We start from the raw sequence: 26,954 nt of genomic DNA, 5'->3' as shown, positions 1-26,954 counted from the left end.
ATGTTGATAAAACTTTCGATATCCAAGAGCGGCTTTGTAAAATAAATAAATAAATAAAATATCCAACTTTTAATGTTGTGTAGTTCGAAACACATTTTCGAAAGATTTCTGTTAATAACGTACTTTCAAGTTATTTGCCTAAATGTAAGCAAGCTTCATTTGCCGCCCAGCGCGGTACCACAACCCCCAGCTTATATCCGCCACGAAGGAACACGCGGTCCGGCTAGAGGTAATTGTTACAGTACAATTGATACTCCAATTTCGTGTTCCAACATGAGTGCCGGCATTCACAGTTCATGCGGACTTAATACTAAGTTGTTGTAAGTAACTTAGTACTAGGTTGATCTCCTCTGTAACCTACGCAAATAAAAGGACTGAAAAAGGAGAAAATAAAAAACTGTGTTATTATTTTACAAAAAACGTCATCGCCTTATAAACCGCCTTCTCCGAAATTTTAAATACAAGTAATCGAAAATAAAATTTTTAAGAAAATTCTCGAACACATTGGTGAATAGGATGACATTCGGTTCAAGGAAACATGTTATTATCGGAGGCGTCTCAAATCGCTCGAGTGGCACAAGTTCGTCTATTTGAGTAGGGTCCACTCGTTCAATACTCAAATGCAAATATAGCTTCTTTCAATATTTCACGAGCAAGCTCGAGGAAAGCGTCCCTGGAATATTGTATGCGAACATTTCTCGTAGTAAATTCAATATGTCGAAACAACTCAATACGACGATTGATGATTCATTTCCTTTTATCGACACAAATAATATCGTTCTCTATTGCCGGTTTAATATTGAACTTAGTCGATCACGCATGACTGTTTGTGATAAACACAATCTGGGCGTGGAATTTGCAAGCCGAACAAAGTTTCAACTTGCCCAAAACAAGGCTGCTAAATCCGAAGGTTTCATGAACTTAACGATCCGACGGACCCTCAAACAAAGCCCAACTTCCATCAAGACGGAGGAGGCACAAAGAAAAATATAAAACTTGTAACTTTCAAAGGGATCATCCCTTTATTTTTCCTTTTTGTTGTCCCGAAATTGAATACCCATGAAATCAAGATGAATTAAAGCGCCGGTCATTCCGCTTATTTCTAAAATAACTCAAAGATTATTGTTAATGTAACTATTGTTAAGTTTAATGAAGATTAATAATCAGAACTGAAATCAAAAGTAACTATATTTAAATTAAACTATGCTTTTTGTTCATTGTTATTGTTGTTGTCATTGTCATTTTGGACATTGTCCTTTAAGAATTCAAATCCAATTTATAAACACACTGTGCTTTAGAAAGTGATTGACAATGAACATTTTTTTACTGAGGCTGTCAAAGTATTTACATACATTATGCTTGCGACATTTATCCGTCAAACTCTCCTAGTATTCACATTGCAGTCTCATACCAAACCATACTGTTACGAGTATCACTGACGGCTATGTCATTTGTTTGGTTTGAACATAACATTTATAAGTTAACTTAAGATTATGCTTAATGACTTTTTGATTAATCTTCTTTTATTAGTTCGACGGGTGATTTGGCGCACGGCTCGGCCTGCTGTTTAATAGATACCGGAGTATATACTCAGAAACATGGATCCTAAGTCTCAGTTCTATAGACAACGACCTGGACCTTCAAACTGGAACTGCATTACATACTGCCGCACTGTAGAAATATGCAAGGTGGTAGTACCTACCTTTGTGGGCTCACAAGACGCCCTACCACCAGTAATTACGTAAATTGTAATTTTTCGGGTTTGATTCCCGTTACACGATGTTACTCTTTCACATTGGAAGTAATTCGTGATGATTTGTCAAGTACGTATTTCATTAGAAAAATTGGTATCTGCCTGCGGGATTCAAACACCGATGTAGTAACATCGTTCGATATGAATAAGCGTCTTATCTGTTAGGCCACGAAGTCAATTCGCAACAAAATGTAAAACTTTATTCTCACTAAAAATTTCCCTCAGATAGACAAACTAGCTTACGAGCAATTTGAGTATTAAGTCGTAACCAGAACCCATAGACATCATACATTAATGCCGCAATCTATTTTGAAACTTGAGGATGAAGTTTCAATTGCATTCTACAAGGGCTGTGCCATCCTACAAATTGGAACGCATATCGGCTTTGCGACGGAGATGGGCAGAATACTTATAATACTTTACTTATTATACCTACTTATAATACGTCCTGCCTTTAGTAAAAAAACTAAATAAAAAGGAGTACTGATCTTTGAGCCCCTTATTCCCTGCAGCCTTTCGTCTAAGACATATAAATTGGGCTATACAGGTCCCAATACTGGTACGCTTTCAAAAGGATAATTTACTGAATGTGTCAAAATATCTTAGAGGCTTTACTATTTAAAATATTTTCATGTAACCTTCCCCAACATAGCGGAAAATTGAACTTCGTGGTCCTTTTATGTTCTCCACACAAAAGGCTTTCAAAAACGCCAACCGGCAGCCGTCTGCCAGCCTTTAGCGTTTTTTTTTTCTATCGACGTATACCTAGTTTCATAGTGAAAACTTGTAAAAGCCTTCAAACGTCTGGTTTCGAAGCTATGTATAATAAATAATACATAAAAATTTGCACTTCTTTAGAAAAATCAAATCGAGAGGTAAAACTCTATTTGGCGTATGCCACATTTTTGCAATTTGATAGGAGAGCCATTTCGAGTTTAAAATTTGGACAAAATATCATGCCAAAAAACTTCTTCAGCTATTTGAATAGAGTAAACTTAATTAAAATTTAATTAAAAACATCGTATTGTTGATGCTAATACCACAAAAAACCAACGTTGCGTATTAAGCGAAACCCAAAATAGCCTTTCATCGTGTTATATGACATATCCTTCTTCAATCGAGGCTTGTGGAGAGTATTAAGCGGTAGGCAGCGGCTTGGCTCTGCCCCTGGCATTGCTGAAGTCTATGGGCGACGGTGACCACTCACCATCTGGTGGGCCGTAAGCTCGTCTGCTTAAAAGGGCAATAAAAAAAAAACAAAAAAAAGCCCCTCGTAATAATATAATCTCTATATATAAAAATGACTTGCTGTTCGTTAGTCTCGCTAAAACTCGAGAACGGCTGGACCGATTTGGCTAATTTTGGTCTTGAATTATTCGTTGAAGTCCAGGGAGGATTTAAAATGTGAGAAAATATAAAAAAGCTCGGAATTATATAAAAATAAACATTTTTGTTTTTCCTTTGTTGTGTCCCCTTGATGTGTCTTTTATTTATCGATTGAGGCACTACGAAGTTTGCCGGGTCAGCTATTAAGTAACAATTAATACCTAAGTCGAACAGTTTGCTTCTTTTCACTACTGAACATTACAACAATTATCTGGTTAAGTAAGTTTTCAGGCGACGTTTCAGTAACTTCTAGATATTTAAAATCATAATCTTCATAATATTCTCATTTTTAAACTAGCAGGCCAACAACTAATTCGAGAACTGCTTTTGAGCAGTGCTCTACGAAAAATTGTTTTAGTATTTTCTATGTTTAAAAAAAAGCACGTTATTGTCTTAACATGGATCCCTAGGATTTTGTGTGTCGGCTAGAAAGAATTGAGCATTTTAAAATATTCAGAGACAGGCCTCGGGCAGCCCGGGGTGGCGGGTCGTGCTCGTGGGGACAAACAAAACATCATTATGAGCGAAAACGTAAAAATAAGCTCCACCACCAGAGAAATTAATTAATTAATTACGAAGAATTTGTCTTTTACTTAATGAAACGCGCTTTGAATAAAAACGCTTTGGTTTTAATTAAATGAGAATTCGTTTGTTTTTTTCATTTGTAAAAGTAGGTTATCTCGCTGGTGAACAAACCAGTCGTGTGGTCGGTTTGCTTTGTCAGTTCAAAGTTGTTTAAGGCAGGTAAAATTTAAATCAACCTAGACACGCTTTGTGGGTAATTTGAAAAGTGAGGGCTTCGCTAATCGAAATATACGACTACATCCAGGAAAAAAAGTCCTAAATTTGGCAAACGGTGGTCATACAACGGTATGACCACCGATCCGCCTATTTGATTCATTCTGGTTTTAAGGTTGAAGCAGGAGGGGACATCGTAGGAGGTTCGGCCCACGAAAAAAAAAAAAGATTAAATAATCCAAATTTAGATTATGATCCATATCCCGATCGGTCGTGGCATTCACGTTCTGATGTCTATGGTATTCTGTGACTCACGTACTAGGTGACCAAAAGCAATAAAAAAAAAACATTTACGGTAACCATAGCTTTGTTAGGACATACTACTAATATTGAATAATTCAATACAATAACGCTGATATTGCGCAACCCGGAGCCAACAATTGTTTAGGTACGAAACACTCCAATTACATTTTTTTGTGTCAAAAAAATACACAGAATACAGTAGAAAAGCTTGATGCCTTATCCGGGAAGGGTAAATGTTAACAAAAAAAGCTTGCGAGGAAACTTTAGACACTAAAAAGACACGCGAGGGAGTAAAATTCGGAGCTTATAGCGTTCCCGAAAATTCCCAAATGTATTATAAATATCTTGGAGTAACGTATTAAACGCCACAAAACCAACATTGTTTTTTGAAGTTTTCCACATTCTTTTCGTTAACAAAGTTAGACTACGTTTATAACCTAAAGTCCCGGAGTTCTTGGATTGTGCCAATAGATATATAGATAAAACTTTATCTTTGATTATACGAAGTTGCTACATGTTATTACAATTTATCTTGAATGTGTTTGAAAATTCATACGTTTGTCTGCTTACAGTGTGTCGTTAATTTTATTGACTTAACAACGTAATTCTAAGCTCTTAGGTTTAATTCTGGATCTACAATCATTACTATCCATCGGCCCTTTTCGACAGTTACAATGCGCTCCTAAAAGACACTCTACACATACATATTTTACAAGAGACCATGTAAACGGCCGCTTGACAGACGCTAACACTTGACCCATCGTTCATTCTATTTAAGCGGCTGTTTGAAATGAAATAGGGAAACATGCCAGACAGACATGGATGTTCTTATTAGCATCGTAGCAAAATCAGAAAGTAGATTAGTATAAGGCCTTTCCTAAGCTGTATCTTAGGAAAAGCCGTTGCGTGCTGATAAATACCTCTATGCTTTCAAGCGTTTTAAGTAGAAAAAAAATTCAATGCGTTTCAATATAGTAGGCAGTATCCAAAATAGAATCTGTGATCTTCCCTCGTCCATCCATTGTTAGTTGTATGACTTAGTCACGGTTTTTGTATTTCTTATTGACCGGGTTTTTAGGGACCGGAAAAACATAGCTTGACACTTCTACCTTTGAATCATTTCTTTCATTTCACTGTACTGCTCATCTCTAAATAATGCTCGCACGAATACTGCGATAGCGTTTGAAGATAAGACTTCTTAGTCCAGGATTGAATTCTCTACAGTTTTAGTTCCATTATTTCAATTAATGAAATGATTGCTACAATTACTGTTTACCATTTTGATTCGTATAGAATTAGAATACTCTGGACAAACTTTTAAAAATATTTTTGTCACTATAACCACTTGCTCGATTCTTTGCAAGCAGGGCGATTTGAAGGCTAAGCCATTTGTCACCTTAAGTCATACGATTGGAGACTGAATTGCATTAATACCATTTAGCCAAGTTTAAACATAATATGATTCGTTTATGCTCTAAATACGCAATACTAATGAAGGCTTGCTAGGTGCTCTACTATTGATAGTTAAGATAAAAATTATATAAATACTGGTGGTAGGACCTCTAGTGAGTCCGCGCGGGTAGGTACCACCACACTGCCTATTTCTGCCGTGCGGCAGTAATGCGTTTCGGTTTGACTGGTGGGGGGGCAGCCGTTGTAACTATACTGAAACCTTAGAACTTATATCTCAAGGTGGGTGGCGGATTTACATTGTAGATGTCTATGGGCTCCAGTAACCACATAACACCAGGTGGGCTGTGAGCTCGTCCACCCATCAAAGCAATTAAAAAAAAAGATAGCTTTTCGTAAAAATTTTAAATGGGTTACATAATGCTTTAATTTGAGCTAATCTAATTTTTTTTATACAGATGGACTGGTTGCAATCAGACAATACACCAGTGGCATCACTGTCCGGACTCCGGCAGATCCTGAAGAACGGCTCCCTGGAGATACTTCCCTTCACAGCGGAACTGTACCGGCACGATGTCCATGCGACCGTATACAGATGCAGGATGCGGTCCAGTGTTGGGTATATTGCGATGTCCAAGAACATACATGTATACGCAGGTAAGTAATAGCCATAATACAATTATAATTGATTCGGATCGGTTAATAAAAATATATATTACTAGCTAACCCGGTAGACTTCGTAGTGCCTCAATCGATAAATAAAAGACCGAAACTTTTGTACAAAATAAACTTAAAACAAACAAAAGGATCCGTCCGACGGGGGACACATCAAAGGAAAAACAAAATTGTTATTTTTATTTAATTCCAAACATTTTCATATTTATCTATCTTTTAAACCCACAAAAAATTCAAGACCAAAATTAGCTAAACCAGTCCAACCGTTCTCGAGTTTTAGCGGGACTAACGAACAGCAATTCATTTTTATATATATAGATAGACAGTTGCTGTAGGTGTTCTATATTTTTCACATTTCCCTTATACATAAAAAAAAGTTTTTAATTTGGAATTTTAGCGTGTTAACCACATCTCTAATTTAAGTAAACTAAGTAAGTTAAAACTGTTTCCCCGATAGATGGCGTGCAGCCATTCTAAGCTTCAGATGAATTAAGTAAATGAACCACGGATCAAAACGATTTGTCGCCCAAATTCTGTGAGGGTCTGAAAGAACTTACTTATCCTTGCATTTAAGGGATTATGGCGTAATGCCTGCTCCGTAGTATTTTAATTGCTGTGCCCTATGAACCAACATTACATGAACTCGCATTTCATTAGGGTGAACTTCTGTTTTATGAATGTATATTATTTCTCCTTTAAGTTTACGATTACTTTGCTTCTGTACGTAACTTACAATGCCAAATCCAATTGGTTACGATTTACTACATGTATTAAAATACAGCGATTACCTCAGAACTTCAGTAATAAAATTAAATAATTACAAGACTTCTGCGATTACACTAGGATTTCATGTCCACTGTGAATAATTTAAATTCAGATTTCAGTTGGTATTTTGTATTTTTCTAGAACAAGGCGATTTTGTAGCACATCTTTTTTATAAAAAAATTGAAACCAACCAAATTAACTGTTTTCAATATTACTAACCAAATGAAAATGCCGACAATAAGCTTTTTTTTATTGCTTAGATGGGTGGACGACCTCACACCTGGTGTTAAGTGGTTACTGAAGCCCATAGACATCTACAACGTAAATGCGCTACCCACCTTGAGATATAAGTTCTAAGGTCTCAAGAATGCGGCTGCCCCACCCTTCAAACCGAAACGCATTACTGCTTTTCGATTCATACGATAAATACGGTATCTTATTAATATAACGTAAAAATGATATGAAGACTCGGCAAACAAAAGTGCTTTATCTTTATGTATGATAAGATTCATTTTTGTACAGCTCTCAGCTCACCATGGGAGGTTCACGTGCCGGACGAATACGTGATAGCTGGTAACGCGGTGGTGCTGAGATGTGTGGTCCCACCACACTGCGCCGACCGCATTTCTAGTACAGAGTGGCTTAACGACGACGATATAAACGTACTTCATTATTTAGGTACAATTGTTTCTACCTTTCGCATTACATTTACAGAAAACAGTAGCTTATCGTTAAAATAAATAGAGTTGCTTTTCTTATTTAATATTACTAATATAGTTCAAAGCAAAATGTACCTACATAGCGTAGTTGTATGTACATGTTGATTTGTATGCCTTGAAAATAACATGCAGTACATTTCTTGATTCGATTAATGTAACATTATATTAGTTTTCTAAACAATTCGTGACTTTCATTATAATCACCTAACATTCGCTGAGCAAATATAATATCAACATTTTCATTTATGCATGTTCAATTAGGTTTAATAATTACCAGAATTCACATTCTTCATTCACGTAGGATGTTTAACGTGAATTATGTTTGCAGGGTCGAAATATCATCGGCTCGACGACGGTTCGCTGTACATAAGCGCCGTCAGTACCAGCGATCGACATAACCGGTTTTTATGTCGAGTTCGGGACAAGATCACTGGGAATACGTACAGCAGTCAATACTTTGGTAAGTTCTCCGTTTTCAGTACATTTCTATACCTTATCTATATAATATATAAAAATGAGTTGCTGTTCGTTAGTCTCGCTAAACTCGAGAACGGCTGGACCGATTTGGCTAATTTTGGTATTGAATTATTCGTGGAAGTCCAGAGAAGGTTTAAAAGGTGAATAAATATGAAAATGCTCGGAATTATATAAAAACAAACAATTTTGTTTTTTTCTTGATGTGTATGATTAAAGTTTATTTTATACAAAAGTTTAGCTCTTTTATTTATCGATTGAGGCATTACGAATTCTGCCGGGTCAGCTAGTAGCTAATATTTATGCTTAACCGTTGGCGCGCCGTTTATTACGATTATCTTCCAGAAAAGATTAAAATAACTCAGAATAGTATAACAAAAGGCTTTTTATAAAATAGATGAGCAAGTGGCTTTAACCGTCCGTCGCAAACCATGTACTTGAGAAAACTCTAGCTTAAGTACCTAAAAAAAACAAAATGGTATAGATTTGGTCCACAAACCAGCGATGGCTAGCATGAGAAGCACACTTCATCAAAATGTTCACGCTAACAAATGTAGGCGACTTGTAATATAATTAAAAAAACAATATTGGGCTTACTAATGGTCTGTCAAGAAAGAATAAGTGGGAAAAAATCAATACCGCACAAAATTCATTCAAATTTATTTTATCTCTTTCCAAGAATGCTCCTTCAGGATTGATACACTTAGGACAACGAACAATTAAACCATCAAAACGTTTTTAAACAGATTTGTCCAGAATTGTGTTTAGTTTAATACCGAATGAAAACTAGTGCCACGAAATGGTAATTTGAGTTTAGGAAAAAGAAAGAAGTCGATTGCAGTTAATCTAATTGATCTAAATAACTGATGTACCTAACTGAAACTCAGCGCCAAAATGAAAAACATTTGTGCCAACCTAACAACAGCAATAAAAACAAACAAAAATAACAAATGAGTTCGGAACCATAAACAAATCGTCCATTCCTGATTATTTTTTTGACTAAATAAACACCAATGCTCTATAATGGTTTTATGGTAGGCAGCGACTTGGCTGTGCCCCTGGCATTGTTGACGTCCATTACCGACGGTAATCACTTACCATCAGGTGGGCCGTATGTCGTCTGCCTAAAAAGACAATAAAAAAAAATTAAAACAACCTACATATACAAAAAATTAATCAATCATTTATAAAATGCTGCTTTTTTACTCTTGCTCTCTTGCTTGCTTTTCGAAACAAAACTGCCACTTTATATTTAATGTTCCATTTTGCTTCACAGGTCACGTAATAGTGACAGAACCAAAAGGAGGCGTAAAGCCGCGCGTGTCTGTGGAACAACGCTCCAGGCGGATCCGTGTCGGACAAGATGTCCGTCTGCCGTGTGCCGTTCATGCGTGGCCTGTGCCTACTTACAGGTTAGCTGTTGTTAAACTCAAACAGCGACGAATGAATACATACATACACATCCATCGTACAAGGTCCTTAGCGAAGACAGATGAGGTTGTATTTATTTATTACTCTGTGTGGGCGCTTAGTGCGAATTTTTTAACGTTCTCGATAGCCTAAAAGTTAACTCAATGAAGTTGGAACGTTTGCCTACGTTTACCGCTGCTTCAAAGCTGCATACAAATTTAACTCTTACGCTATAGAGAACGTTAAAAAACTCGCACTAAGCAGACTGTAGTCTGGTTTGTCCCGATGTGTGCACTCACTTTGTAAGGATCTAGGCTCTACGGTAACCACTGACAACCCATGAGCCATGTTCTCATCCGCTGAACTAGATTAGTTTCATTTAGAATACAATATCCGTTATTAATGTAACAAAGTAGAAGTTTTAACCAGATAAACTTACTGTTTTCACCATATATATATATATATATATATTAATATTGACATAGTTTAACGTTCAACGACAATGATTTGAAAAGCATAAGTAATTTTAAAAAAACCTTTTTAAAACTTGCTTATATATTATTATTAATCGTCGTTGTCGAAGTCGTTGTACCCTAAAGGATAAGAAACCCGGTGCATTCGTATCACGCGATGCAACTGTATCTGTGTTCGAATCCCGCAAGCGGGTACCAATATTTGCAGTGAAATACGTACTTAACAAATGTTCACAATTGTCTTCCATTTGTGTAATAAAAATGAAACCAGCAAAAAATATAATTTTCCTAATTACTAGTGATCGAACGCCTTGTGAGTCCAAACGGATAGATAGCACCTTCCTGATTCTTCCACTTAAAAAGTGGGGCAGCCGTTGTACTGTGATAACTGAGACCTTAGAACTCATATCTCAAGGTAGATAGCGGTATTTACATTGTTGAAGTCTGTTGGCTCCGCTAACCATTTAACACCAGGTGAGTCATGAGCTAGTCCATCCACTTAAGCAATAAAAATAAAAAAGGGTGCGTGTGCTTATGTACGCGCGTAAGAAGTTATACTTTATTTTTATTAAATTTATTTCTTTTTTTTTTATTAAATTTTAATCAATTTGAAAAAAAAATCGATTAAACAACATCCTCAAACACGCATATTGGACATCCCTTTCTTGACATCGTATAAATTCGGTAATTCTCGGTACGGTTCCGAAAGTTCACCTGCGGCTATATTCAGACTCGCCAAGTTACGTCGGTCGTATTGTTTCGAGCGATTTATCTTCAAAAGGGGTCGCCCTCCGAACATCACTTCCCACTCCGTAGTAGGCGCGCAAACACCTCCGCCGTTAGTCCCATCACTCTCTTTGGCCAGCCCATACCGTGGGTCTCGAAGGTCAAATATCTAGGCGTCACCCTCGACAGAGGGATGACATTCTGTCCCCATATAAAAAGGTACGCGACCGCGCCGCGTTTATTCTAGGACGACTCTATCCAATGCTTTGTAGTCGAAGCAAACTGTCCCTCCGCAATAAGGTAACTCTCTACAAAACTTGTATACGCCCCGTCATGACGTATGCAAGCGTAGTGTTCGCTCACGCAGCCTGCACCCACTTGAAATCCCTTCAGGTTATTCAATCACGATTCTGCAGGATAGCCGTCGGAGCGCCATGGTTCCTTAGGAATGTGGATCTCCACGATGACCTGGAGCTCGACTCTCTTAGTAAGTATCTACAGTCGGCATCGCTGCGCCATTTTGAGAAGGTGGCACGACATGAGAACCCTCTCATCGTAGCCGCTGGAAATTACATACCCGACCCAGTAGACCGAATGGTAAACCGTCGACGTCGCCCAAAGCACGTCATTACGGATCCTCCTGATCCATTAACGGTGCTTTTAGGCACCACAAGCACCGGTCACCGTCCTCGTCGAACCCGTCGCTTGCGACGAAGGGCTCGACGAGCGAACTAACCCATAGACACAGCCCACTGAGTTTCTCGCCGGATCTTCTCAGTGGGTCGCGTTTCCGATCCGGTGGTAGATTCTGCGAAGCACTGCTCTTGCTAGGGTCAGTGTTAGCAACTCTCCGGTTGAGCCCCGCGAGCTCACCTACAAACGTTAGGGTGAAGCTGAAATAGCCTCTCAAGGCTATCAGCATAGGCAGGAAAAAAAAAAAAAAAAGCGATTTAGTGGGCAACTTCGTTTCTGTTAATTTTGTGACACGGTGCGAGCGCATCATAAAATTTCACTCTCATCAATTTTTCATAACGCGCCCAAAGAAGTATAACTTCAAAAATACTTCTGTACAGACTGTGCAAACAGTGTATAGTACAACAATTCTCCGATGACACTAAAAGCGTGCTGTTTCAGGCCTTTCTCGCTACGAATGGTCGCCCTTTAACGATTCGTAATTGCTGTCGGCACTCAATTTTTCACGAAGCTAAGTGTAATTTGTGAAACGAATTCGATTTGTTGAAATTGTATTGGTTCTCGCGGGACTACCGAAGAATTTGTCAAGAATTTCGTTCGATTATTTATTTTACGATATTTCTTTAGCCGACATGACTGCGGATAATGAAATATACTTTCTAAACGAACTAAAGATTATACAAATACTCTATCTAACTTAGATTCCGTGGATGATCAGACGAAAAAGGACGACACACCATGAAACCCATTTAAAATTTGCAAACTAAATCATTAACTTCCAGACTTGTTCAAATAGAACGAAAAATACTATATCGCTTTAGAAAACAGATATAATCCGTATATACCGATTAAGTAAAACAAATTTTAATATATTCGCGGGTCTTTTTGGATCTGGCTATTGGCTTCTCATTATAAAGCAATTTCAAAATTCGCACACGGCATAATTCGTTTTGACTGTCAAGGAGCGATTTATCCCGCAAAACCAGCCAAATTTAATTATACCCATGGTAATGTGCCTGCCGCCCGTCCTGTAGATCGACTTGTGGATGTTGTTGCTTGTTATGAAAATGGCGGGTAATTTAAATAGATTTTCATAATGCGATCGTGAACCCCCGACATAGCTGTTTCGGACGCGCACGCTACAAAGCTAAAGCTCTGCTAACTGAGAATTTATGAGGTACCAACTTTTTAGGGGCTGCAAAAACGGAAACTTGAATGTTTTGCCTGCTCATCCAACCGACGGGAGTTCATTAGGGCCCGTTTAACTTAACTATAAGCCATACGGTCAGGACGAGCCTCTGAAATATTCCATTATACATTCGCTTGTTTGATATTGCAAAAAATATATGTACTCTAATTGTATCAAGTTTGTACAGCGTAACACGGGCCTAATAATGCTGTTTCTGAGTAGGTACATAGTTCAGCAAGTTATATTATATGAAACTTTAGTAGTTTGCATACCTGCGGTCACAGCGAATGTTTCAAAGTTGGTCGCTTAGTCAAATAATCACGTGGATTGAGCTACAGTCCGGGTCGAACGTCCGCGGTAACAGTTTGTTTGTTAACCTCTACCGTTTGACTTGAAAAGCGTTCGCAATCGTAAACTAAGCGCGTGTTTACTATAACTAGTTCAATATACATATCCATTATGAACTAGATACATTGCAAATATTTACCAAACTAACTTTCGATAAAGAGATAGAGTATACTTGATAGTACACCAAAATTAATTCGTAAAATATACACGTAATAGCTCGTTTCACTGTAATAGCATTAAGCGATACGATTATGCTTGGGTCAAGTCCTGGGAGAGAACTGGGAACACAAACGCCGGGCCTAAAGATAATTCGGCCAATACAAATACTCGTTTATGGTATATAACTATACTTGAGACCTTAGAACTTTTATCTCAAGGTGGGTGGCGCATTTACGTTGTAGATGTCTATGGGCTCCAGTAACCACTAATAGCAGGTGGGCTGTGAGCTCGTCCACCCATCTAAGCAATAAAAAAAAGGTCATTTTTAAAACAGTTTGAAATACGTACATAGCACACATAATATACGCAATCTTATACCTTTAAACGAGCAATTCTTGTATATACATTATACATATAATCTGAATCTCGGAAACGGCTCGAACAATTTTCATAAAATTTTGTATACAGGGGATTTCGGGGGCAATAAATCTATCTAGCTACGATTTATTTTCAGAAAATGTTGTTTTATTCATGTTTTCAATAATCAACTCTTCCCGACATGTATTGGCCAATAATAATACTATTTTTCTTAACTGAGGGCAACTAGCCACTTTAAAGACACAACAAGATGGCGTTATCAAAAAAAATCCGAACAAAGCTCGGTCATCATCTCGTAATCATTAATTGAGAGAATTCGGTATCTTTTTTCGTCATTAAAATAAATGAAACCTTGCCATAAGTACTCTACAGACAACTGACAACGCTTTATGTTCCACACAAAAACTCCTGTCGCCAACTTCGAATGTGCCATGAAGTTTCACACGAACTATGTACATTCTGGCGAAACCTTTTAGGATGCAAATTTCTTGCTGCATCTCGCTACTTTTCACGATTATTCCTAAGAACAAAACTTCGAAAGCGTGTGGCTTTTAAGTCATACGGATCTTTCTCTAACTTACTCTTACATTCTGTAGGAATAAAACTTAATAATATGAGTTAGTGTAATGAAGAAAGCTAATTGGAAATTAAGACACTTTTTTCACTTTGAAATTAGAGTCATCGTAGTGTAGTGTAAGTTTGTTAGAATGTATACTGCCGCCATGTAAACACAATATAAAAACTATAGTTTTGTATAATGATTAGAATTAAAATGGTGCTCTTTAAGCAATTTTGTTATGTTAAATTTTTAGTGAAGGAAACAATTTTAGGCATTTGTGTATTTTTAGTTTTTTTTTTTTTTTTTTTTTTTTTTTATGATTGAAGGATTACTGGTGGCCCGGAGGCCTTTCCAGTTTCACCAGGACAGGTGGGCGAGCAAAGGCTCAGCCAGGAGGGGTGGGATTTGCTAACAGCTACCCGAGCGCCTCCGAAGGAGACCTAACAACTCAAGAGTAGCTGCATCGCGAATGAATCTACTACCGGATCGGAATCGCGACCCGCTGAGAAGATCCGGCGAGAAACTCAGCGAGCTGAGTCATGGGTTAGGTTGCACGGCGAACTCTTTGTCGAGTTCGACGAGTACGGTTACCGAGGTCCCTAAGCCTGCTCCTAGAGCTGAAGGCGTCTAGTGCAAAGGTTATTGGATCTGATGGATCCGTAAGGACGTGTCTAGGGCGTCGACGGTGACTGGCTCCTGCATGATCAGGATTCGGGGAGTAGTCAGCGGCGGCTACGATAAGGCGATTATCATGACGCATAGCCTTATCGAAGTACCGTTCCGACGCTGACTTCATGTATTTCTGTATAGATTCGAGGCCCAGGTCGTCGTGTAGGTCAACGTTCCTCACGAACCACGGAGCTCCGACGGCTAACCTGCAAAAGCGGGATTGTAGAGATTGAAGGGTGTCTATGTGTGTACGGGCCGCGTGAGCGAACACCACACTCGCGTAAGTCATGACGGGCCTTATGCAAGTTTTGTAAAGTGTCACCTTGTTCCGAAGGGACATTTTACTCCGCTTACAGATCATGGGGTAGAGTCTACCGAGAATAAACGCGGCACGGTCACGGACTGATTTTATATGCGGGCGGAATGTCATCGATGCATCCAGGGTAACGCCCAGGTACTTGACCTTCCTGGCCCAGGGTATGGATTGACTAAAGAGAGTAATCGGGGGTGTGAGATTCCTCCTCCTAATACGGGAGGAAATCCGTGTGGAGCTTCCCCTCTGAAAGAGCACCGCAGTACTTTTCGCTGGGTTGATGTCTATGCGCCATTTTCGGAACCACTGTCCTAGGGCTAGGGCTGCGCTCTGAAGCTTCTTCGCGATTAGGGACTTGTTTCTACTGGAATAGTAAACAGTCGTGTCGTCGGCGAATAAAGCTAAATGGGTCGGCGGCGACCGGGGAATATCGTTAACGAATAAGCTAAATAGGAGGGGTGAGAGGACAGAGCCTTGCGGGACTCCAGCTGTGAGAGGTCGTGGGGAGGAGCGGGTTCCCTCGACTCGATATCGAAAAGAGCGGTTCGACAAGAAGTCCCGTATGATGAGCACGAGACTATCCGGCACACCCATGTTGAATAGTTTGAAAATCAAACCGTTGTGCCAGACTTTGTCGAACGCTTTTGCGACGTCGAAGAAGAGAGCTCCCGTGTATAACGGTTTTGGTCGATTAAGCCCCACAAGAATGTGCTCCGTGAGGCGGTGCACCTGTTGAACGCATGAGTGATTTGTACGGAATCCGAATTGTTCATCGATGAGAATGCCCTTGGATGAGACGAAGTCTCTGAGGCGTTTGTAGAGCAGACGCTCATACAGTTTGCCTAGAGACATGAGGAGGCTGATCGGGCGGTAGCTCGTCGGATGATTTTTTGGTTTACCAGGTTTATGTATGCCGATAACGTCCGCTTCTTTCCACACCGCGGGAAAGATACAGTTCGCCATAGCGGCATTGAAAATAGATGCCAACATCACGATGAGTTGGACGGGTAGAAGTTTAATAACGCGGTTGGATATACCGTCGGAACCGGGAGCCTTGCGAGGACGTAGGTCTTTGATCAAGTCTTTAACTTCCATCGGGGTGACGGGTGGTAACGCATCCGAGGGTGGCAAGGAGGCTCTGCGTTCTACCTCACTGTCTACTAATTCTACATGAACAGGGTCCACGGATTGAGTGCTGGGCGTGCACTGGGTTTGCAATGTATCGGCCAGCAGCTCTGCTTTTTCGTCATCATCGAACGCCGCGAGTCGGCCTGAGGGGCCTACGAGGGGGGGCATAGTTACTACCGTATCCGATTTGAGAGTACGAGCTAAGCGGTAGTAAGACCTTTGGGAGGGCGCGAGTCCTTCTAAGAAATCAGACCATCTGGCATCTCGGACTTCGGCGATGCGAGACTTTACGTCGCGTTGTAGGGCACGCATTCGAATACGATTTTCCGCGGTAGGATACCTGTCGTAGGCGCGTATTGAGGCGTTCTTAGCTCTTAGGAGCTCCCTAATATCGTCAGACAATTTGAAGCGGTGAAGGAAGTCCTCCGCTACAACTTGTTTCGATGACCTATCTAATGTCGAGGTGATGTGTGACGTTAAGATGTCTATGGCTTCAGCGGTATCCTGAGGAGACGGGGTAGAGTCCAGGCTAAACGGGAGCGATGATGGATCAGATTCAGCCAGGCTGACGCCCAGCGTGTGCCAATCCACCACAGTCCTCGTGACGGGAACGGAATCGGGAGCGCGACCGAGCTTCATAACGACGGGACGGTGGTCTGAATCTAACTCTGAAACTACTTCGATCGAGTGTAAGCGCAGAGTTACGTTTTTTAATAACGCTATGTCGAGTATATCCGGGCGATGCGCGATATTTAGCGGGTAGTGAGTCGGGGTTAGCGGAGCGACGATATCGAAGGCGAGATCATCAACTAACGCGTCAAGCCGCCTGCCATTCGGGGTTGTGGTGTGTGAGTTCCACCTGATGTGTTTACAATTTAGGTCGCCCGCCAGAATGACAGAGCTCCCCATGCCGAGCAGCGCCTCTATATCACTGCTTAGAACGATCTTATCCGGTGGAAGATAAACGGACCCGATAACGATCGGCGCGTGTCCCGTCAGTGAGATTCGGCACACTGATGCTTCGATATTAGCGAGCGCGGGAGGATCGAGCGGGACGCAATGCAGGGCTCTTCTATAGTAAATGACGGTACCACCACCACGAGCAGAGCGCCTGTCGTTCCTGACCATGTTATAGTTCGCGATTTTAGGGTCACGGCGCGCGGGCTTAAGTAGGGTCTCCTGCACTAAAAAGATATCAATTTGATGGTCACGCAAAAAGTCAGAAACCTGATCACGTTGATTTGCGAAACCGTAAGCGTTAAAAAATCCTATCGTTACGGATAGGGGCTTTATTCTACTTATATACGCCATTGATTACCGGCGGAGTGAGGGGAGGACGTACGTATTTAATGACGCGTATACGTCGGCGTATTCTTGCACAACGGCGATAAAGTGTTGTGCAGTGGAGGCAGCGCGAATGGCGTCGCCCAAAGCGTTAACGCGCTCAAAGTTGATCGACTGAAAGAAGTCGATCGCTAAAGCGAGATTGTCGGACGCGGTCGGAGGGCAAGTCGCGGGAGAGGGACGAGTCGCGGGGGCGGGACGAATCGCGGAGGAGGGAGTTGTAGCCGTGTTCGTGTACGGCAGCGGTTTCGCCCAGGCCGAGACACTGGGCACCGGCGCCGGAACGAACGCTGGCTTAGCCTGCGACACAGAGGGTGCCGAGGCTTTGATGTCTGGGCCGGAAGCTCGGAGGCGGTTTTGGCGGGCGACGCGGCGATTTATTTTAGGGGCTCGGGGGCATCCGCGGTAATTTGCGGGGTGACCCTGTGTTCGACACAGGACGCAGCTAGGCGGTTCCGTCGCGGTTTTTTGATCGCGAGTGCATAGGGCCGTGGCGTGATCGCCTAAACACTTGACGCATCGGGGGCGCGCGTGACAGTTACGGGAAGAATGCCCGTATAATTGGCAGTTATGGCACTGGCTAGGTGTGCCTTTCTTGTGTGGGGTTTCGACGGCGATTCCGGAAAGGCTACAGACCGTTCGGATGTTGAATATTTGCTTACCCTCGGGGGTAGGTTGGAGGGCGACGAGAACCATATTATATGGCTCCCTTCCGCGGCCTGTGTGCATGCGGTGTACGGAGTTAACCGGTAGGCCTTGTTCGAGAAGGTCGGCCTTGACGAGCTCGGCATCCAACTCTTTAGGGATGCCACGTATAACGGCACGGAGTTCGCGCTCCTCCTGGAGCGTATATGTGTGGAAACTTATACGCTCCTTACGGAGGTAAGAAGAGAGGGCCCTATGGTCGTCGGGTGTTCGAACCTTAATTTGAATGCCGTTCGCGAGGTTACGGGCATTCGTGAAATTGATATTTTTGGCCTTAAGGGCCAGGGAAACTCGTTCCCAAGCTGCCTTCTCTTGAAGGATTACCGGGGGAGGGGTCTGAGTTTTATTTTGTGCCACCGGACGCGGCGACGGAGTGGCACGGGCTGGAGGCGCAACGGGAGTCTGAGGGCGGGGGCGCGACGCGTTCGCGGCTTTGCTAATTTTAGCGGCCGCGGGAGCTCGAGACTCCGCGGCACGCTTCTTACCCTTTTGCACCAGGGTGAATCCATCCGTCGATGAGGCGGGGGCGAGGTCGACCTCCATCTCCGAGTCAGAGTCGGAGGACGAGGAGGCGGGCGCAGGTGACCTACGAGTAGGTGTTTTGGAGGGCGCGACGGAGGCCGCGGATGATCGCGCTGCTGGAACAGTGACCACGGCGGACGACGCAGCAGTTTTACTCGCCAGTATAGGCGACGCGGGAACGGCAGGCACGACGGAGGCTGCGGTGCTCGATGCAGAAGCTTTGCACGAAGGTACAGGCGACGCAGGAGCAGCGAGCTCGGCGGAGTCCACGAGAGGGCTCGCTGTGTGATCGGCCTTGAAGGCCTGAAACTCGGAAGTGAGCTTTGGGTAGCGAAGCCGGAGAAATTCCGCAAATACAGCGTCCATGATGTCTACGTGCCCAGGTGGGGCTACCCTGGGTCTTAGAAAACACTCGCCTTGCGGGCCCCAACTTCTCGGACCTGAGCGGTTCTATTGAACACAGGTGGCGATGCGGCACGATTACTACAGGACAAAGAAAAAACACAACAAAACGGAATTAACAAAAAGAAACAAAACAATTAAACACTTCCAGGAAGACAGTTTGTCGGCAGATGTACCACGACACAGAAATAACAAAAGGAAACAAAACAAATAAAAACTTCCAGGAAAAACACTTGGTCGGCAGATGTACCACGAACACAGGCCGCGCGAACAATGGCCGGGCTAACAAAAGCCGGGCGAACAAAGGCCGGGCGATCGAGTGGTCGATGAGCACGTCCGCGCGTGACGGGTGCCTCTATCGGAATGATTTTAGATTTAATTAATGTATCTAATACATGACACAAACAATGAAACAAATTAACAATGAAATTTCTTAGTGGATGTAAATGCCAAATTATAATGCACCTTAAATAACACTTTTGCCCTAAATAGATTGGAAAGTATACAGATATTAATGTATGGACGCCATCAATAACTGGCATATGAAAAATGTGCTATCTGTGTATCATTGAAATAAGTACAAATCTCATAGGAGGGCGATATTGGCCTTTTAATTTACCTAATAAACCTACAATATAAGACAGTACACAGAAGAGCTAATTTTACTTCTTCATGCCCTTATCCCAATATATGGGGCGGAGCATGTCCTATTTTTTTTTCAATCAGACCTATCATACGTCATTTCTGCACTCACTCCCTTCTCTCACATATTATTATCCTCTGTCACACAATTCATCCAAGCCTTTTCATTCCGTCCCGCCATACTCCCTATTAGACGATTATTCTTAATTAGTATTGATTGCGCAAATAACACTAGAAGTTACACAACAGACATATTGGCAAAGTAACATTATGGGGCTTAAACATCGTACCCCAATTGAAACCTTTGTAATTCGATCTGAAATAAATTTCTCGTGACACAAACTAAATTTGTCGGGCGTATTAAGCCCTCCTTTAAAAGGTTCGGGAACCTTATTTAATAGTACCTTACCCGTTAAAGATATAAATTACTTTCGGCGTAACTGTACTCCTATCTACTTTATTTAGTTTTATTATAATTTATTGAACATCTCTCTTACTTTAAATATCCCACAGTCTTTTTTATCTTCCATTATTCTTGTTTCGTTCGATTATTTTCTTTAACGATGAGACGACCTATTGTTGCCTTGTTTTTTGTTACTTATGTACTAGACTAGTGGTAGACTAGAGTACTAGACATTTACCTATTGTACTTCGACTATCTGTACAAATTCGTTAGGAACATCATCAAATATTTGAAGAATTTTAATTTCTTCAATTATTACAACTTTCATCTTTAATCGTGTAGAAGAATACGTACTTTAATATATGCACGTCTCACAAAATATGCTAGCAAATAAGTATCACATTATAAAACAAAATCATATTCATAATAAATCATTCGCTGTGAAAGTCTAGATGTTAAATTTTGAACTGATTTTCGTATTGTAATAGCATTGACGTGTATCTAACAGATGGTTTTTTGAGCACCACGAGCAATTGACACCCATTGAAGAAACAACTCTTTGGAAACGAGCCCGACTTCTAGACGAGGGTCTCCTTTCCATACAGAAAGTGAGGCGGGAAGATGCGGGCAGATTCGTTTGCTGGTTGAATAACACGGTCGGCAGCGAGTCAGTCCATTTCACGCTTATAGTAACAGGTAAAAATCAAATATATTGTTGTGAAAATTAAACTTGTATAAATTAAACAACACTGCTAATAATTGTGGACTTAATCTTTATGTAATTTCATTATATTTAAATAGCATCACTATTGAGAAAGATAACGCTACTATTACTAACTCTACTACTGATGTCTGTGAGCAACATTATAGTCATCAGTTAAGCAGTAAGCTCGTTTCTTTTGTAGGAAATCCAGTATTAATCGTTTTTGTTCAAACATTGTTCTTATTTTTTGTTGATTACTATTTGGATTACTTTTACCGTGATTAACCCATTAGTGGAGAACAGTTTAAGACGATTGAGATACGCGTCAGATTGAAAATAAAACACAATAGAAGCTCACACAGTGATTAGCGATATTAATTTTAAATCTTTATATTTGTTTTTTTTTCAGAACCTATATCCGTCCGTACAAAACCGGAAGTATTAAGAAGTAAACCAAAATCGGACATAGCGTTGGATTGCAAAGTCAATGGACACCCCATAGAGCTAGTTTACTGGCTCCATAACGGACGCACTCTTGAGCCTAACGAAAGAATTGAAATTCTAGAAGACGGATTAAGGTTACATATCAAGAATACGCACAAAGATGACCAAGGAATATATCAGTGTTTTGCAAGCAACGCCCGAGACCAAGCTTATGGAATGTCCGAATATTTGTTCGATGGTAATGTTCTCTAAATTATCAGCAATGAAGATGTTTATAGAGTGAAATTTATATAGGTACAATAATATGAGGGTAGCTCGGAACTTTTTTCTTACATCAATAACGGACTTTTTGGCGGGAACGCGAAGAGTGAAGTTGTGTGATTTGTTTTATTTTGTCTATTTAGTGTTTCTTCAGGTTTAAATGTGTAATAATGGTGGTTTATTAACTGTTTAATATCTGTGAAAGTGCACAAATGTGGGAAAATTAAACAAAGCTGCTGGACGTAACTTCTCGGGTTCCTCCAAAAAGTCTACTGAAAAAATCTCAGTAAATGACCATCATTTTACTGTGATTATATTTCATCCCATATCATCTCATTTCATTAAATTTCATCCCAGTTGATTAATATCTCAAATTAATCATCTTCATTTCATTTCACTCCATATTATCATTTTTCATAAAATTAAGAATATAGAGTAAAATAAGACATGACTTAAAGGTCTTAGTTACCAGGTCATAAAATCTCTTAAAAAAACATCAATAACGTTTAGGAAAGTCTCAAGATCTCAAAGACCTTTCATATTGGGTATTTTAATGAAACATGCTTATCTATATAGTGTCTTTTCTTTTATATCTGAATCAGTTTTATGTCTTTTACATGTAATTTTTTTCTATCCTTCTTTTTAGCAATGTCATCTGTCATTCCTCCTTTTCTTTTTTCACCAAATAGGTTGAAGTCTTTCTACCTAGATAGGCTAGTGGCCTTTTTAGTACCCACACTCTTTTCGATATTTAAAAACCTCAATCTACTTTGTGTTTTCTTATGACATCTATCATTTATATAACATGTATTTATTTGATTTGTCAAAAAATGATGAATTATACCACGATTTTAATTTTAAAATTAAATTTTAGGGAGAACAGTAGTAGCAAAGAGCTACTGTCTTTCATAATATTTTGGCGTATAAAACTTAATTTAGTATACAAATGAAAATAATTACTCATGTAATAACGCAAAACTATTATTTAGACCACGGCCCACTATATGGTGAATGGATACCATTGCTCATGGACGTTAGGGGCGCAACAAGGCCGCTATTTACCACTAACTACCCTGCGCAAATTTCGTCTGAAAAAAGACATGTCGTAACGCTCAGAAGGTCGGGAGGGAGATAACCAAATATAATAAATACAAAAATACACATATGCATAAACAATTACTAGTTTCTCCGGTTTTTTTTTGGAAAATTCAGGGTTTGATAACGTTTTTAATAAAACTTTTAAAAAGTGTAAATTTCGTAACTTTGAGTGCTTCACATCACAGTAATGTAGCTCTAAGCTCTTGAGTGTACTCCAAAGTTTAATTTTTGCAGTATATTAATATACTATGAACAATTAATTGTTTACTATATCCATTCAGAGCCCTATCAAAGTTAGTGAAACCGGTCGCGGCGCGAAGTTCTAATTAACCAAATTGATTGGATAACTTTTTTCTCATCAAACATCCAAGAAGTTTCTTTTTTCATTTAGATTTATTTCGACGGAGGCTTTTTTTATTAACGCGAAGTTTTAGGATAACTGTTTTCGTTATGTGTAAATTCCTTAGAATTACATTATCGTTACCAAACACAAATCTAAATAATCCAGACCTTCAAATATACATAAATAATGTCATCGAAATTGGTCAACTCATTTAGAAGTTAGTGACATGGTACAGAACCTTTTACTGGTGGTAAAGCCTCTTGTAGTCCGCACGGGTAGGCACCACCACCCTGCCTATTTCTGTCGTGAAGCAGTACTGCGTTTCGGTTTGAATCCTCGGGAATGAGGCGTTCGCTCCTGGCCTTTTCATTTTTCATTATTACTAAAAAAAAAAAAAAAAAATTTTTGACTTGTTTTTAAGTTTATTGCAAATATTTTACTTATTTAAAAAAAAAAAAAGAAAAAATTGAGAACAAACAAAAAAAAACCCCGCTGAGTTTGTTTCGCCGGTTCTTCTCAGGACTGTGACTTTTTTTGGAACCGGTGGTAGAGTTAACACTGTTATTTATATTTTGACATTCAACAAGTGTGTTATACTGACATCTAAGTTGAAATGAATGATTTTGAATTTGAATTTGTTTGAAGGTTGGAGCAGCCGTTGTAACTATACTGAGACCTTAAAACGTATATCTCAAGGTGGGTGGCGCATTTACGTTGTAGATGTGTATTGGCTCCAGTAACCACTTAACACCAGGTGGGCTGTGAGCTCGTCCGCCCATCTAAGCAATAAAAAAAGAATTTTAAACATATAGTATTGTTTTCAGTGTCGGAGAGGTCGCGGGCAGTTGGAAACCGCTCAAGACGTGCTCCTTACGCTCGTAGCACCCACACACACGACACAGACTGGAACTTTACAGGAGTTAGAGGTATACTGTAAAAGACAATTAAACATTAATTAAAACTCTTTCAATCTCCCGTTAATTATTGTCCATCCGTTTTATTTCCTCGACATTTCGAATACTTCAAACGAGGCTTGCGGAGAGTACTTTATGGTAGGCAGCGGCTCGGCTCTGCCCCTGACGTTGCTGACGTCCATGAGCGACGGTGACCACTTACCATCAGGTGGGCCGTATGCTCGTCTGCCTACAAAGGCAATAAATAAAAAAATCTTTACAGTTTTCGTGGTCACAGACGACTAAGGTGGGTTTTTTCCCTACCGAATATCTACGGTATCTCTGGTAGCTTGAGAGCTACTCACGGACCGGTAGGTAAACGCTTGGGCTCAACCTGAGAGAGCTTACTAACACTAGCCCTAACAAGAACAGTGCTTTGCTGAATATAGCACCGGATCGGAATCGCGTCCCACTCAGAAGATCCGGCGAGAAACTCAGTGGGTTTTGTTTATGGTTATGGTCATTTCTATGGTAGTTGCGGGTCAATCTCTTGAGAACAGTGAGTGGGTAAGGTGTTGCTTGTCGACATTGGAATATAGTGTTATAAAAGTAGTTTTAATTATGTTTGTGATTCGCAAAAATCGAAGAAAATACAACAATAACAATTTTTATCCTGCCTGCGTGGTGAATACCAAGAAGCAAAACTGCGTTCCCGAAATAAAGTTTTGTAACTCATTTCGACAGTCTGATTTAGCTTCACTGAATATATAATTAATTTGAATATTAAATAACGGTGTTTTTAATCTTAAAATTCACGATTGAAGTACCTCCCTTAAAAACTTCTTTAAAGCTCTTACGAAATAACATTCGAAATATGTAGCTTACAAAACTTTATTCACAAGGCCGTGTAACGAAATTATTTAGAAAATAACAGAATTTCTCAAGTTTAAATTACCTAACAGTTAAATAAGTTAAATTACGGGTTTAGATTAGTGTAACCATTTGTAACACAACTTTCCCACACAACGTAACATCGTACGATAGCTCCCGGTATTGTCATAAATACTAAGTAAAGTTTCAAACTGTGACCCACGAATAAACCGGCTTATTTCTAAAAATCGTTACCGTTTCTCTGGTAATGCCCAATAATTTAAAAAACTCACGACGGTGATGGTTTCGTACACGAGCCGTTTTAAAAACACACAATCAATATTATAACTTACAAGAAAATAACCTCAACTTAAAAATGAAATGTTGCAAATTTTCCTCAGCGTAATAATTTTAACAAAAACGAGACTAAGATGCACTTCAGTGATTAATGACAAAGAGAAGGTCATCCACCGAGCGGGTGATATTGCTTGGTAGACCGACGCGACGGTCCAAACTTTATTCAGAACTCTATATTTAAGCAAGCTTATCTTGAAAATGTTGTTAGCGAGATTCCAGCATCTGTCATATACCATATCTTGTGTTCTATGTTAGCTACATCACTTTATTCAGAAAAAATCTAAATTAGTTCGGATCTTATTAAAATATGAAAGTGCATTTTAATGTCGAACCCACCTAGTGGCATAAGATGGAGACACAAGAAGAAGAAAGTGCATTATATGATTGATCGAAACTTTTTCTATTAAATTCTGAGAAAGTTCCACCATTTCGAAATTAAAATAAAGGAAAGCGTTAGTTAGATTTTCTACTAAACAGTATTATTCTTAAAAGTAAATTTCGGTAACATCATATTATTATGCAGATAGTAACACGGCGACTGTGTGATATATGTTACGTAATTTCGTATGTGCTATGCAAATTTCCAACTTTTATTCGTCCTGTGCCCTGTGGCTTCTTCATAAAATATTTAAAAGTTCATTTTAAACGCGGATCCGCTGCAAGCTATTAGAGTCAGCTCTTCAGTTCAAACAAAGAGCTCCAGTGAGGCTGGCACGCCTGCCGTGGGCGCATCCAACCGCTGTACTAAATACTAAGCCGCAAATTTTCCAATTAAGATCCTATCTCGCAGCTCGTAAGGTCGTTTTTGCGCACGCCTCTCACGTAATATAAGCCGCTTTGTTTCATTATTAATTCGTTCCCCGCTATTTGGTGTCGCTGCTCTTCAGAGGTTCAGTATAAGTAGAAGCGTGACGTACTCCCGACCACTTAAACGGTCGATTTTTTTTATGTTCCGATCTCACTTCCCGGGAATGACGTCATTAATAGCTTCAATATACTTTTATTATTATTTATGAGCTATAAAGAGGTATATCGATGGAATCGCGCTAGAAGGGTGCATAAACATGGAATCGATAAATTTTAAGACGAATTTAACGCACTTAACGAATTAAACAAGTGGCTGACCTTTTGCTAACAAGGCTCATTTGTTCCCGGGGAACAAGCCAGACTAGACAAAGAGGAATGACTTCTAGCTTATACTAGACGTTTCTTTGAATAACAATCCAAAGTATGTCTTACGCCTTATCTTGGCTTCCTTAATGTTTGCTTACTTTGTTTTCCACTTTCTTATAGAAATAAAACAGTGACAAAACTATTGGTTCTCAGAATTTTTCTGCTGGTAAACATATAAAGATAATTCACCTACATTCATTCGTTATCTTCATAGAAATTGGGTTGACAATAACTCCTGAATGATGATTTTTTCCCCCATTACTTTTACAAAACTGTAGTAATTGGAGAAGGAATACAAACACAAAAGGGAACACTCCTTAGCAGACGGCGACCCTGTACAAATAATCCAGTTGAGGGATTCGGTTTGTTTTCTGCGCTACCCAAAAAAAAGAAATAGATTTTTTATATTCTAACACAACAAAACCGTAGGTGTCAATTTTAAAAACCGATTAGTATAGATTATAATTGGGCGATATTGCTAGTATCTATTTCGATTGAAAATAATCAGTTCTGTTATTCAAAATGT

General features: G+C 39.9%; 1 protein-coding gene across 4 annotated transcripts in view; it reads left to right on the top strand.

Moving 5' to 3' along the window:
- Positions 1 to 26,954, top strand: part of LOC101743862 (cell adhesion molecule Dscam2) — a 220,631-nt gene that overhangs the window by 138,456 nt on the left and 55,221 nt on the right. For all 4 annotated transcript variants that reach the window (XM_062673973.1, XM_038017526.2, XM_038017525.2 and 1 more), the window contains exons 4-10: positions 6,049 to 6,247; positions 7,553 to 7,708; positions 8,078 to 8,209; positions 9,500 to 9,635; positions 20,795 to 20,982; positions 21,399 to 21,671; positions 23,960 to 24,061. In XM_062673973.1, the coding sequence (XP_062529957.1) occupies positions 6,049 to 6,247; positions 7,553 to 7,708; positions 8,078 to 8,209; positions 9,500 to 9,635; positions 20,795 to 20,982; positions 21,399 to 21,671; positions 23,960 to 24,061 (1,186 nt within the window). The remainder of the gene's footprint in view (positions 1 to 6,048; positions 6,248 to 7,552; positions 7,709 to 8,077; positions 8,210 to 9,499; positions 9,636 to 20,794; positions 20,983 to 21,398; positions 21,672 to 23,959; positions 24,062 to 26,954) is intronic.

This window comes from Bombyx mori, chromosome 19 (genome assembly GCF_030269925.1).
Source record: "Bombyx mori chromosome 19, ASM3026992v2".
In the NCBI taxonomy this organism is placed as follows: domain Eukaryota; kingdom Metazoa; phylum Arthropoda; class Insecta; order Lepidoptera; family Bombycidae; genus Bombyx; species Bombyx mori.
This window is presented reverse-complemented; position numbering and strand designations above follow the sequence as displayed.